Consider the following 12,007-nt stretch of genomic DNA (forward strand, 5'->3'; position numbering starts at 1 on the left):
TAGCATATAGCATATATGCTTATGTATATATGTGTGTATATATAATATATATATGCTTATATATATATATGCTTATGTATATATGGTATATAGCATATACCATATATAGTCTTATAGCATATAGGACTCCTCACTCAACAAACCCCCAGATTCTCCCCAGAGCCCCATCTTCCCGGTTTTCAGTTTCCTCATTCCTCCAGTAGGGTGGGCTTAACTCCACTTGATGAGTCCAAAGGCAAGATCAAGACAGCTGCCACAAATACGTGTTAACAGGACAATCCACAAAAACTGTCGTATCAGGAGAAGGAGCTCTCAGCGCCAGGGTTTCTCCCTCTGTAGAAATACGTCTGGATAGAACCCATGAGGCAATGGGGATGCACGGTCATCTGGTTTACTGAAAATGACTACAAGGTCACCCACAGGTAAAACAGGCTCCACGGTAACACAGGCTTATGATACCAAGAATTTCTTGAGGTCCTAGGAGCGATACATCCCTTATTATTTATAACTCAAGTCATCTGATTTACAATCTCAGATTTTATTAAAAAAATTTTCTTTACGTGGACCATTTTTAAAGTCCTTATTGCATTTGTTACAGTATTTTTTTCTGTCTTCTGTTTTGGCTATGAGGCACGTGAGAGCTTAGCTTCCCAACCACAGATGGAACCTGCACGCCCTACATTGGAAGGAAAGTCTCAACCCTGGACTGCCTCGGAAGTCCCCGATCTCAGATTTTAGTCTCCCACACTCTCCTCAGACGTTCCATAAGGTGGAGCTAGGTAGTTGCTTTATCTTTCCTACCTCACTGAATATAGTAAGTTTTGCCAAAACAGTGAGATGAGAGTCCAAAGTCAAGGCAACTGGGAGCAGAGGGTGTATAACCACATCTCAGATGGACCCTCTCTGCTAAAAGCTGCTCATTTAATTTTTCTCATGGTAGGAATGTAGACCCATTGCAGCTTCCTCTTTCCTATCTCTTGCTGTTTCTTAACCCCCTCTCCACGATTTTATTAACTGACATTCCATTTCTACTAATTACACTTGGTACATATTCCTCCTCTTAATAAAATTGACTTCTCTTCTGACCATTTCTATCTATTGATTCACAGTTCTTCAACATGACATCTCCTTTCTGCCTTCAAGGTTACGATTACCAGCTGCTTCACATCCTCCCCAGCACTTGTTACTGTCTCTACTGTCGTTACGGCTGTGTTAGTGAGTCTGAAGTTGATTCATCCTTTCCGTAAATATCTTTTTATCAATAAATATCCAATATCAGTAAAGGATATTGAACAGAGGGAATTCTCGACTTCCAGTTTTCAGAACGCTATCATGGAAGGTTGGATTTTGCCCAACGCTTTTTGTTGCGCTGACTGAGGCGACTGTGTAGCTTTTTTCCTCTTTGTTCTATCAATGAGGTTTGTCACACTGGTTTTCTATGTTGACCCACCCTCGGCTTCCTCTAACAAGTCTCTCCTGGTCACGGGGTACAGTCCCTTCAATATGCTGCTGAATTTGGTTTGCTGGTATTTGGTTGAGGATTTTTGCGTTTACATTCATGAGGAATACTGACCTATAGTTTTCTTGCGATGCCTTTGTCTGGCTTTGAATACTGGCTTCACAAGAAGAGGTAGGAAATGTTTCCCCTTCTTCTGTTTCCAAAGTTTTTGAAGAACTAGGGCTATTCCATCTTTAGATGTTCGGTACAATTCAAATACATCCTGTTAAGCCATCTGGGCCAGGGAATTCTGCCCAGGAAGACTCTGAATTACTAATTCAGTTTCTTTGTTATAATCTATTTAGATTTATTTCTTCCTGAGTCAGTTTTGATAATACATGTTTTTTTCCCAGCAACTTTTCCTCTTCGTCTGTGTTAATTTGCTAGCTTAGCATTACCTTATAACTGTTTTGATCTCTGTAGAGTTGGTAGCTGTGTCCCCTTTCACTATTTTGATCATTTGTGTCTCCTCTCCTTTTTCCTTGGTTGGTCTGACTAAAGTTTTGTCAATTTTGTTGATGTTTCCAAAGAACCAACCCTTGGTTTGATTTCCTAACGTTACTTTTCTATGTCACTGACTTCCATTTTCCTCTTTATTATTTCCTTCCTTTTGCCTGCTTTAAAAAACTTCTTTATTTACTTATGGCTGTGCTGGACTTTTGCTGCCACACACAGGCTTTCTCCAGTTGCGGTCAGCAGGGGCTGCTCTTCCCTGCGGGGCGGGCTTCTCGCTGCAGTGGCTGCTCTCTGCAGGGCCTGGGCTCTAGACCACAGGCTCAGCAGTTGCGGCTCACAGGCTTAGTTATTCGGTGGCATGTGGGATCTTCCTGGACCGTCAAACCCATGTCCCCTGCATTGGTAGGCAGACTCTTAACCACTGGATCACCGGGGAAGTCCCCTTTGGCTCACTTTGGACGTAGTTTGCTCTTATTTTTCTAACTTATTATGGTGGAGGCTTAGGTAATTGATTTGAAATCTCCCTTTTTTTTAAATACAGGCATTTAAAGTCGTAAACTGACCGTGCAGTGCTTTAGCTACATCTCATAAATTCTGATATGTGGCTTTATTTTCAATCAGTTCAAAATATTTTTGAACACTTATGTTTTCTTTAACCTGTGGGTTACTTAAGAGAAATGTGTTATTCAATTTGCAAATATTTTGTAGATTTCCCAGATTTCATTTTGCTGTTGATTTCTAATTTAATTTTGCTGTGGTCAGAGAATATATTTTGTATGACTTCAGTCCTTTTCAACACATTAAGACTCGCTTTATAACCTTATGTATGGTATATCCTGGGGAATTTACCAGGTACCCTTGAAAAGAATATGTATTTTGTTCTTGGGTACAGTGTCCAGCACATTTTTATAAAAGACATGAATTCTACCAATTAATGCAGGAAACTACAGCATAAGCGACAGTCATACACACATACTGCAAAGTACTCACTACAGTACAGGAGGTGGAGAAAAGACGAGCAATTCCCCAAAGATCCAACATCTGATTCTCAGGAAGAAGAACAACAGAGAAGAAGATATGAAATGGACTCAGAACTATTAAGAAAAGGTACTATCATTTAAAAAAAGTGACTAAATATTTAAAACTGATCAGTTATGAATTTCAGGGCTATCACTCAGTTTACCACTAAACTATGGATTTTTAAAAATCATTTTTATTATAGAAAATATGTTTATTGTAATTTGGTCATGATTAATTACTCACTGTTTGGTGTGATAACAATACCTGAATCTAACTGATAGACAATTGTGCCTTTTTCTTCTCCTACAATTTCTGGTATCTTTTCATTTCCTGTAGGTTGATAGAAATATTCTGGTTGAGGTGGAACCCATTCTGAAAGAAGGCATTGAAAAAGTATAAAATAAGAAATAATATAAAAGGTACTTTATTAGAACTGATATAATAATAGTGATCATTCAAATGGCTAGTCTGGTTGAATCAAATCAAATTCCAATCCTAAGTTTCCAGTGTGTTTGTAAATTAATCTTGCTTCTTTCTATAAAGACTATGGAGAAATTTTTAACAAAAAGCATAAACAACAGAAGTATAAGACTTAAAAATAAGCCAGAAAGTTGGTGCAACAACTCTACAAAATGTGTCCCTGAACTTCCAAGTCAGGACAATACGATCAGCTACATTTTTCTTAATACTATAAAGGAACAAGTATACCAATTTCTTCAGAGGAAACAAGGGTTTTTTCATTAACACTCAGTTCTGAAAGATTTCTCATATGGGACTTGGGCAACTTCCTGCCATTTTAAGTACAGGAAGCCACTGACACAACTTAAATTCAACAATACATAAAAGAATCATACACCATGATCAGGTGGGATTTATTCCAGGGTTGCAAGGATGGTTCAACATTCACAAATCAGCCAATGTGATAAATCACAGTAACAAAATAAAGGATAAAAATCATATGATTATTTCAACATGTGAAGAAAACACATCTGAAGAAAATTCAACATCCTTTATGACAAAAATTCTCAGCAAAGGGGGTACAGACAGATCACCTCAAAATAATAAAAGCCATGAATGTCAAGCCCACAGCTAACATACTCAACAGTGAAAAGCTGAAAGCTTTTCCTTTAAGATCAGGAGCACAACAAGTATGCCTACTCTGACCACTTTATTCAACACAGTACTGGAAATCCTAGCCAGAGCAATCAGGCAAGAAAAAGAAATAAAAGCTCTTTAAATTGCAAAGGAAGAAGTAAAACTACCACTGACATATATTATATATAGAAAGCCCTAAAGACTCTATCAGAAAACTGTCAGAACTAATAACAAATTCAGAAAACTTGTTAGAACTATTAACAAATTTTGTATTTTGCAAAATACAAAATCAATACACAAAATTCCGTTGCATTTCTATACACGAATAATGAAAGAAAAATTAAGACAACATTCTCATTTACAACTGCATCAAAGAGTAAAATACCTATGGATAAATTTAAACATTAGTGTAACTTTTGACTTTAGGGAGTGTGGATCAGCTTCTCAGAGCTTAAACATTTCAGAGTGAGCTAACAGATAGTGAATCTGTCCTGCCTTGTACTTTAGTATGCATAGAACTTAAAACTATAATACAGAGTATCAGAACAGTAAGGCCATGACACTTCAGTCGCATTACCAATATGACGAATGCTCTCCTTGATGACCTCACATTCTATTGGCCACCTTGGAGCCTGGAGCAGCGCGTTTCCAGAGAAAAAAGCAAAGAGATCTTGGGGTTCTCTAAGGCGCGGGTTTACTTCGCCAGTGTCATCATAAAGAAGCTGTCTGCTCTTAACAAACGGTGAACTCAGCATAAGAGAATCTGCCAAAGGGAAAGGTAAAGGGTGAACAGTTTCCTTTTCCTTTTGAGGAACTTTTACTGCTCAACTGTAACAATTAAGGAATTTTAAGCCTTGTATTAAAATATCATTACAGATATGCAATCCTATGACATCTTTCTCCTTCAAAGAGATTTAGTTTAGGCTGACAACATCAAAATCATAAAATGTTGAGCTAAAATTCCCGTGTAGCTCTCAGTAAAGAATCTGCCTGCAGAGCAGGAGGCCCAGGTTTGATCCTTGGGTTGGGAAGATCCCCTGGAGAAGGAAGTGGCACCCCACTCCAGTGTCTTTGCCTGGAAAATCTCATGGACAGAGGAGCCTGGTGGGCTGCAGTCCATGGGGTCGCAAAGAATCGGGCACGACAGAGCGACTAACGCTAACACTTAAGCTAAAATTCTGCTCTAGTCTATTAAGTACTTACATGTAAAGCTTTAGAGTAAGTCAGAAGAAACTGGTTTTTGTTTGTTTGTTTGTTTTGTTTTGCTTTTTAAATCAAAGTTAATGGGATGAAGACATTTCAACAGTGGGTTACAAATAAAAGTTACTTAATGTATGTTATTTTTGTCTAGAGAGAAGCAAAAAAAAAAAAACCCCAACTTTCAATTCGACCACCAGCATTTTAGGAAAAGAGGACATAAAACTTTAACAACTACAGTGTAACAATCTACAAATTAAATTTCAAATTCTTGCTATAACCATTCAAAGGACAGAGAGAGACTTAGGAAACAGAGGATGGAAAGAAGAGTAAGAAGGGGAAGAAGAGGGAGGAGAGCTCTTAGGAAATAAAGAAGAGGGAAAAAAGGGAGGAAGAGAAAGGTTTCAAGAAGAAAGGGCAGGGGAAGGAAAGGCTCCAGGGGTGGCAACTCCCAGCTCTGGCGGGGAGAGCAGGGAGAAGAGTTTCCGTTTTCTGGTGTGGAAGCACGTGCGATACCTCTGCTCATGGCTCCTATCTGTCTGTGCACAGTTGAAGGTAGACAGGTAGGCCCTAGAAAGAGGAAGGAAAAGGCCTGGTTTGTCCTACGGATCTTTCTTTCCTCTGTCCTTTTTCCCCTATCCCTTTCCATCCCCCCACCTTTGGGTCCCTGCATTTCTATGTCTAAACATTTCCCCCACTGTTTAATGGTGACAGTGCGGGGAGGCAACAAACATTTGAAAAGATGGTAAAGCTACTCAATCTCACTCAAAGAAATGTAAATCAAAATGACACGAAGATATCAGTTTTTTAGCTAATAGAGAGGAAAAACATTTACCTGTTTTACACTCACCCTGCCAAGGGTGTAAGTAAACAACTACCCTCAGAACTTGAGGACAAGGCAAATTTGGTGGAATCTTTCTGGACAGCAAATTTGGCAGTGTCCAGTAAGACTTAAAACACACTAACCCTTGATTCAGCAATCCCACTGCTAGGAATTACCTTACAGATTTTCTTACAAAAGCTCATCAGAATATATATGTAGAGATACTCCCTGCAGAAATGCTCAAATAGTAAAAACGTGCAAACAACCAAAGCATCCATCAAAAGGGAAGTTAAAATAACTATGACATATTAATGAGATGGAAAACTCATTAATAGGTATTATTTAATAGGTAGGTGCTCTCAAAAAGAATGAGGTAGATATTTTTTGTGCTCCTAGGGAAAGCGTCTATTATTAAAAAAAAAAAAAGCCAAAGTAAAGATAGTATAGAGGATCCTCTATGAGCAATCAGAAAGAAAAATATATAGATACTTGAGGGTATAATTTTTTTCCTGAAAAAAATGATTACAGTAGTGGTTATATTAAGGGTGGGGCTGGGAGAGCTCTTAATTTCCTTTTGTGTTTTTTCTACCGTTTGAATTTTCTAACCTTTATGTATATTTTCTTTCTTTCTCTCCTTTCTTCCCTTCTTTTTCCCTTTTTGAAACAAGTATATTGTAACTCATTTCTTTTTTACTTCCTTTGTACTTTTCTGGTTTAAAAAACAACACAACAAAAGAAGAAAAAAGGAAGAAAAACAAAAAACAATAAATGCTCTGCTACAAAGACAAAGAAAAATATCTTCCTCACTCCAATGACCAAAATGGGGGTGGGGGTGGCAAGGTGTCAGGTTACCAATTCTACTCTAACTAAAATTCATTTGCATTGTTGTGTTACTTCTGTAGCTGGCTTTGCATTTTATGTTTTTTTTTGTTTTTTTTTTTTACTATATGAAGACAGGCAACTGTTTTTACATATGAAGACAGGCAATTGTTTCTTATTAATGCTATTTCACGCATCAGTACATGGGACAGGAGGAAACCGAAGGTGGGTGGTTGGCTAGCTTCTGAGCCACCCCACCCTGACAGTCTTCTTTGCTCAACCATTGCCTTTCTACTCCCTGCCAGGAGCTCTGGGACACAGAATGGGAGAGCCTTCCGAGCAGAAGGATGAACAAAGATGTAAGATACATATTTGAACATGAAAATGGAACTGCTGCATCAGAGGTTAAGTACCGTCACATCTCCCTCCGATTGCCAAACTGCCATCCTAAAACAGTCCATCTGGGGCCTTCCTGGTGGCTCGGGTAAAGGATCCGCCTGGCAATGCAGGAGACACAGCTTCCGTCCCTGCTCTGGGGAGACCCCACACGCTGCAGAACAAGCAAGCCTGTGGGCCACAGCTGTTGAGCCAGGGCTCCGGAGCCACAGGGACGTAAGCCCTCCCGCCCTGGAGCCCACGCTCCGAAACAAGAGAAACCCCCACAGGGAGAGGCCCATGCACCGCAACTAGAGAGGAGCCCCCGCTTGCCGCAACTAGAGAAAAGCCCGTGCGGCGATGAAGATCCAGCACAGTCAAAAAAATAAATAATAATAAATAAAAATTTTAAAGCCTATCTATTCACAGTGTGGGAGGGTGTTCTACCATCTCCTGACCTCTACTAGGTATAATCATAAAAATATTTTTGCCCAAGTCTCATAATTTACAACATGATACTTTGACATACTGATTTGTATCTTTAATTAGGGGTGAAATTGAGCATCTTTTCACAAAGCTTCCTGACTGTGTTTGCTTCTCTATGAGCTCCTTGCTCATGTCCTTTGTCCATCTTTTCTATTTGGTCATCTTTTATATATTGATTTGTAAGAGTTATTTTGTTAAGGAAATTAATCCTTGGACATGCCTGTGTGCTCAGTCGTGTCCAACTCTGCAATCCTAGGACTGTAGCCCACCAGACTCCTGTGTCCATGGGATGTCCCAGGCAAGAATACTGCAGTGGGTTGCCATTTCCTCCTCTAGGGGATCTGACCCAGGGATCGAACCGCGTCTCCTGCACTGCAGGCGGATTCTTGACCGCTGGCCACCAGGGGAGCCCACGTTGCATGTTGCATTGACTGCTTTTCTATGAACTCCTTGCTCATGCTCTTTGTCCGTTTTTCTATTTGGTCATCTTTTGCTTATTGACTTGCAAGTTATTTTGTTAAGGAAATTAATAATGGAACTTTTTTCTAAACATAAGGTTTTGCTGTAAAAATTATCAGTGTTCTATTTTATGGCTTTTGGGTCTTATATCATTCAAAGATTTTTAACTAGAAAAGGGATACAATCAGATTTGCACATAAACAGGAAAAAAAAAAAACACCACTGTGTGGCAAGTGGATTGGAAGATGGCATCATGGAACCAGAGAGCAATGAGAAGGCTGTTTCAATAGTGAGATGATGGTGGCTGGGGTGCGGAAAGGGGCATGGGAGGAAGGACGTGCAGTAGAGGGAAGTGAATTGATGTTTGGTTGGATATGTATTGAGGGAGAAATTCAACTGCGTTCCTACACTTGGATTCTAGAAAAAACTCGTGGAATCCCTGTAAAAAATTGTTTTTGCTTAAGTTAGCTTGGATTGGTTCCCACCACTCCTATGCAAAGAGCCTCAACAAATATATCCATCAAAACTGCATGAAAAAAATCAACATGTTACTCTTGACCAAAGAGTTTTAACAAATTTTCCAACAATGTGGAGGAAGACTATGCAGAACACACAGTAGTTTAAACCTACAATCCAAAGCACATCTACAGAATATTTTTTTTGTTTTGTTGTTTTTCTTTTCATTTAAAAATTTTCTTTATTTTTTTTTAAGATAGAACATTTCTGAGTGATGTCAGAAACAGTGTCCAAGGATGCTCCTCTGGCTTCTCCCATGCTAGGCCACGTTCTCCTCCACCCCGGGAGCAGCTGCTCAAGGCACCAGGGGTTCTAGGGCCATACGACACTGAGTGCTACTCACATAGACGCTTCTCCTTTTGCAAGCGGTCCGGTGTCAAATCCTCTCTTTTTCCAAAAGAGCCACTCAACAGGTATCGAGGATTATTCTTCCAAACATGCTGGTGCGTAGCAGAGTTTGGTAAACTGCCTCTCTGAGCTAAGAACAGGCAGTTTAGTGAAAGATGCTGAAGGCTAGTTCGTCACATCCAACATCGAGGTCAACAACCAAACAATTACTACTAGGAAACTTCCTTCTAGTCACCACCTGCCACACCACAGGCCTTTACAACCAATATAACCCATTTTCCAAAGAGGTTTCACGTTCCAACTTATGTGAGTTAAACATATAATTTTCTCCATTTCATGTTGAGGAGAAGACTGGAGAGGCATATGGTAAAGCAGAAAGGAAGGGCCAGGGGAGGCAGAAAGAAATCAGTACTTCTACGGCCGAGTCGGGGCAAGTCCTCGGAGTGGGAGTGAAGCACTCAGAACAAGAGATGCTTTGTCCTGAGGGCTCTGCTGAATCTGGCAACCTGGGAATTCGGCTTTCAACAAGTCAGTGATCACTTACCAAATGAAACAGGTAATAAGAAAGTTTAACAAGACAGAAATAAAATCAGTACAAAAACCTAAATTTTATTTCTAAATACCAAGAACAAAGTTAGAACATCAAAATTTTAAGATACCACTTATAAAAGCATACACATAAGCAGTTCCATGAAAACAATTTATAAATTTTATTGGAAGACATTAAGAAGGACCTAAGCGAATTAAGAGAATTAGAAAATACTATTAATAGATCGGAGAATGTGCTATTGGAAAATTCTCATTTCTTGTCAAGTTTGATCTATAGATTAAATGCAATCCCATTTATTTAAAAGCATCACATGCCAATTCTAAAATTAAATAAAAAGGTAAGGTTAGCCAAGACACTTCTGAAAACAACAATATGGGAGGACATTTCTTTCCAGATATCAAGACTATTTCAATGCCATGTCATGTCATTAAGAAAGGGTGGTACTGGTTCAAGGACAGACAGACAGACCTCTGTATAAATGGACACTCAACAGAAGTGACAGAGCATATCAGTGGGGAAAGGAAGTACTTTTCATTAACGCTGCTCAAAAAATTCGACATTAGTTTATCCAAGCACAACTCTAAGTTGACCCAACAATTTACTTCAATGACCCAGGAAAGGTGACGCTGGATCAGAACGAGATATTACCTTTATAGTAGCCATAGTACTGGAGATGATAGCGCATAAAGTCTTCATAGGGATCAGGAAGAGTCTGTGAAAGGACAGACCATCTCAATCAGGAAAATGTTTTCATAATAATCATTATTATAACAGCCTGCTATAAGAGTAATACTGACTCTTAACAAAGGTACACAAGCATGGTCTCAGAGGACGCCACACCTGAGAACTTCTAAAAACAAACCATGTGAAAGACATTTGTGCAAATTATTCTACCTTTGGGATCAAGATCTCTAGCCAGAAAAAGGTGCCACCAGAATATGCCTTCTGAGCTAGCACTGGGTTTCTGGAGAGTGGTGGGTACCGACCTCCTGCTTTAGCTCTGTTTCCAATGCTGGGAACATGTTACTTCTGCATGGTATGCTGAAGACCAGTCAGTGACACCCGCATCCAGCAACAGCCCCTGCCCAATTTCCAAAAGGGCAGTTGATTACATAGGAGGAGCTAAAATAAACCAGAGCAGGACAACTGGAGTCACCTATCGACAGTCACTCCCGTCCCCTCCCTCTGCTCCGCAGCTCCCACGCGGCACCGCTCCCTCTTCCCTGCCAACCCAACCTCTCATCAGTTAAACCAGGGCCCGCCATGAGGCCCGGGTGGGCACCTGAGGAATCTGGGAGGGCGGCCAGTCTTCCGACCTCCTCCTCCCGAGGCGCCAGGCCCCCTGCCGGCTCCATGCTTCTTCTCCGGGTTGAGGGGGATGCCCACCACCAGGACGCCGCTGGACAGTGAAAGAAAAGGGGAGGGGAGTCCGGCGGAGTCGTCTCGGGGCGGGTGGGAAAAGAAAGGTCAGGGGCTCCGAAAACGGAATTCAGGGTTTCGGGGTTTCCGAGTCACGGAGAAGGTGGTGGAGGGCAATTTCCCGGAGTCTAGGGATGGGGCGTAGAGATTTCCTGGGAGGCCAGAGGGAAGGGTGCCACCGCCTCGGCGCCCCGGACTGTCCGGGGCAATAGGGGTTGGGAGCGGAGCCGGCCGCGACAGAGGAGCCTGAGTGAGGCGGGGGGGTCACCACCCGCAGGCAGAGGCCCCGCCGCGCACCCGGCCGAGGACGCGCTCGCGGAGATCTCGCCAAGCCACAGCTTTCGGCTGGGGCGCCGGTAGCCTAGCAACCGCGAGCCGGAAGCGGGAAGGCGGGGCGGCTTGGCGCTTCCGGGAGCGAGGCCCCGCCTCCGAGGAAGGGGGTGGGGAACCAGGGGAAAGTGGAAGACTGCAGTACCAAAGCTTTGTTGTTACACTTTTCATTACAGTATTGCAGCCCGGATTGTTACTTTGTTACTCTCTCATTACAGTATTGCAGCCCGAATTCTTACTCTTTTCACTGGAGTATTGCAGCCCGGATTCTGGGGATTAGAAATTGCGTTGATGGGGGCTTCCTTGGCGATCCTGGGAAGGAAATGGCAACCCACTCCAGCATTCTTGCCTATAGAATTCCATGGAGAGGAGCCTGGCATGCTGCAGTCCAATGGGGGCTCAAGAGTCAGACACGACTGAGCGACTAATACTTCCACTGTTCCTTTCCTTGGCGGTCCAGTGATTTATTTAATAAGAGACCGCGCTTACATTGCAGGGCACAGGTGGGATCCCTGGTCGGTAGCTAAGGCATGCTCCATGGGGCAGCCAAAAAGGAAGAAAAAAAAAACCAAAAAGCCGTTTCTCAGCTCTAAGAAAACTGTTGGGTATTGCTCAA

General features: G+C 41.6%; 1 protein-coding gene and 1 long non-coding RNA gene across 4 annotated transcripts in view; one reads left to right on the top strand and one right to left on the bottom strand.

Annotated features, from left to right (window-relative positions):
- Positions 1-11,430, bottom strand: part of AGBL2 (AGBL carboxypeptidase 2) — a 29,328-nt gene extending 17,898 nt beyond the window's left edge. Inside the window, exons 1-7 of one of the 3 annotated variants that reach the window (XM_043482438.1) lie at positions 10,925-11,430; positions 10,629-10,764; positions 10,291-10,354; positions 9,088-9,222; positions 5,783-5,836; positions 4,647-4,832; positions 3,239-3,304 (exon numbers count right to left, since the gene is read on the bottom strand). In XM_043482438.1, the coding sequence (XP_043338373.1) occupies positions 3,239-3,304; positions 4,647-4,832; positions 5,783-5,836; positions 9,088-9,222; positions 10,291-10,354; positions 10,629-10,664 (541 nt within the window). In that variant the 5' untranslated portion in view covers positions 10,665-10,764; positions 10,925-11,430. Of the gene's footprint in view, positions 1-3,238; positions 3,347-4,646; positions 4,833-5,782; positions 5,837-9,087; positions 9,223-10,290; positions 10,355-10,628; positions 10,765-10,924 lie in introns of all 3 variants that reach the window. The other 2 variants (XM_043482437.1, XM_043482439.1) reach the window with 2 other exon arrangements.
- On the top strand, positions 1,356-7,648 carry LOC122450212. The gene is made up of 3 exons (XR_006272081.1): positions 1,356-1,630; positions 2,895-3,061; positions 7,214-7,648. It is a non-coding gene; the product is annotated as an uncharacterized LOC122450212 (long non-coding RNA).
- Positions 11,431-12,007: the final 577 nt, after the last annotated feature.

This window comes from Cervus canadensis, chromosome 11 (genome assembly GCF_019320065.1).
Source record: "Cervus canadensis isolate Bull #8, Minnesota chromosome 11, ASM1932006v1, whole genome shotgun sequence".
In the NCBI taxonomy this organism is placed as follows: Eukaryota; Metazoa; Chordata; class Mammalia; order Artiodactyla; family Cervidae; genus Cervus; species Cervus canadensis.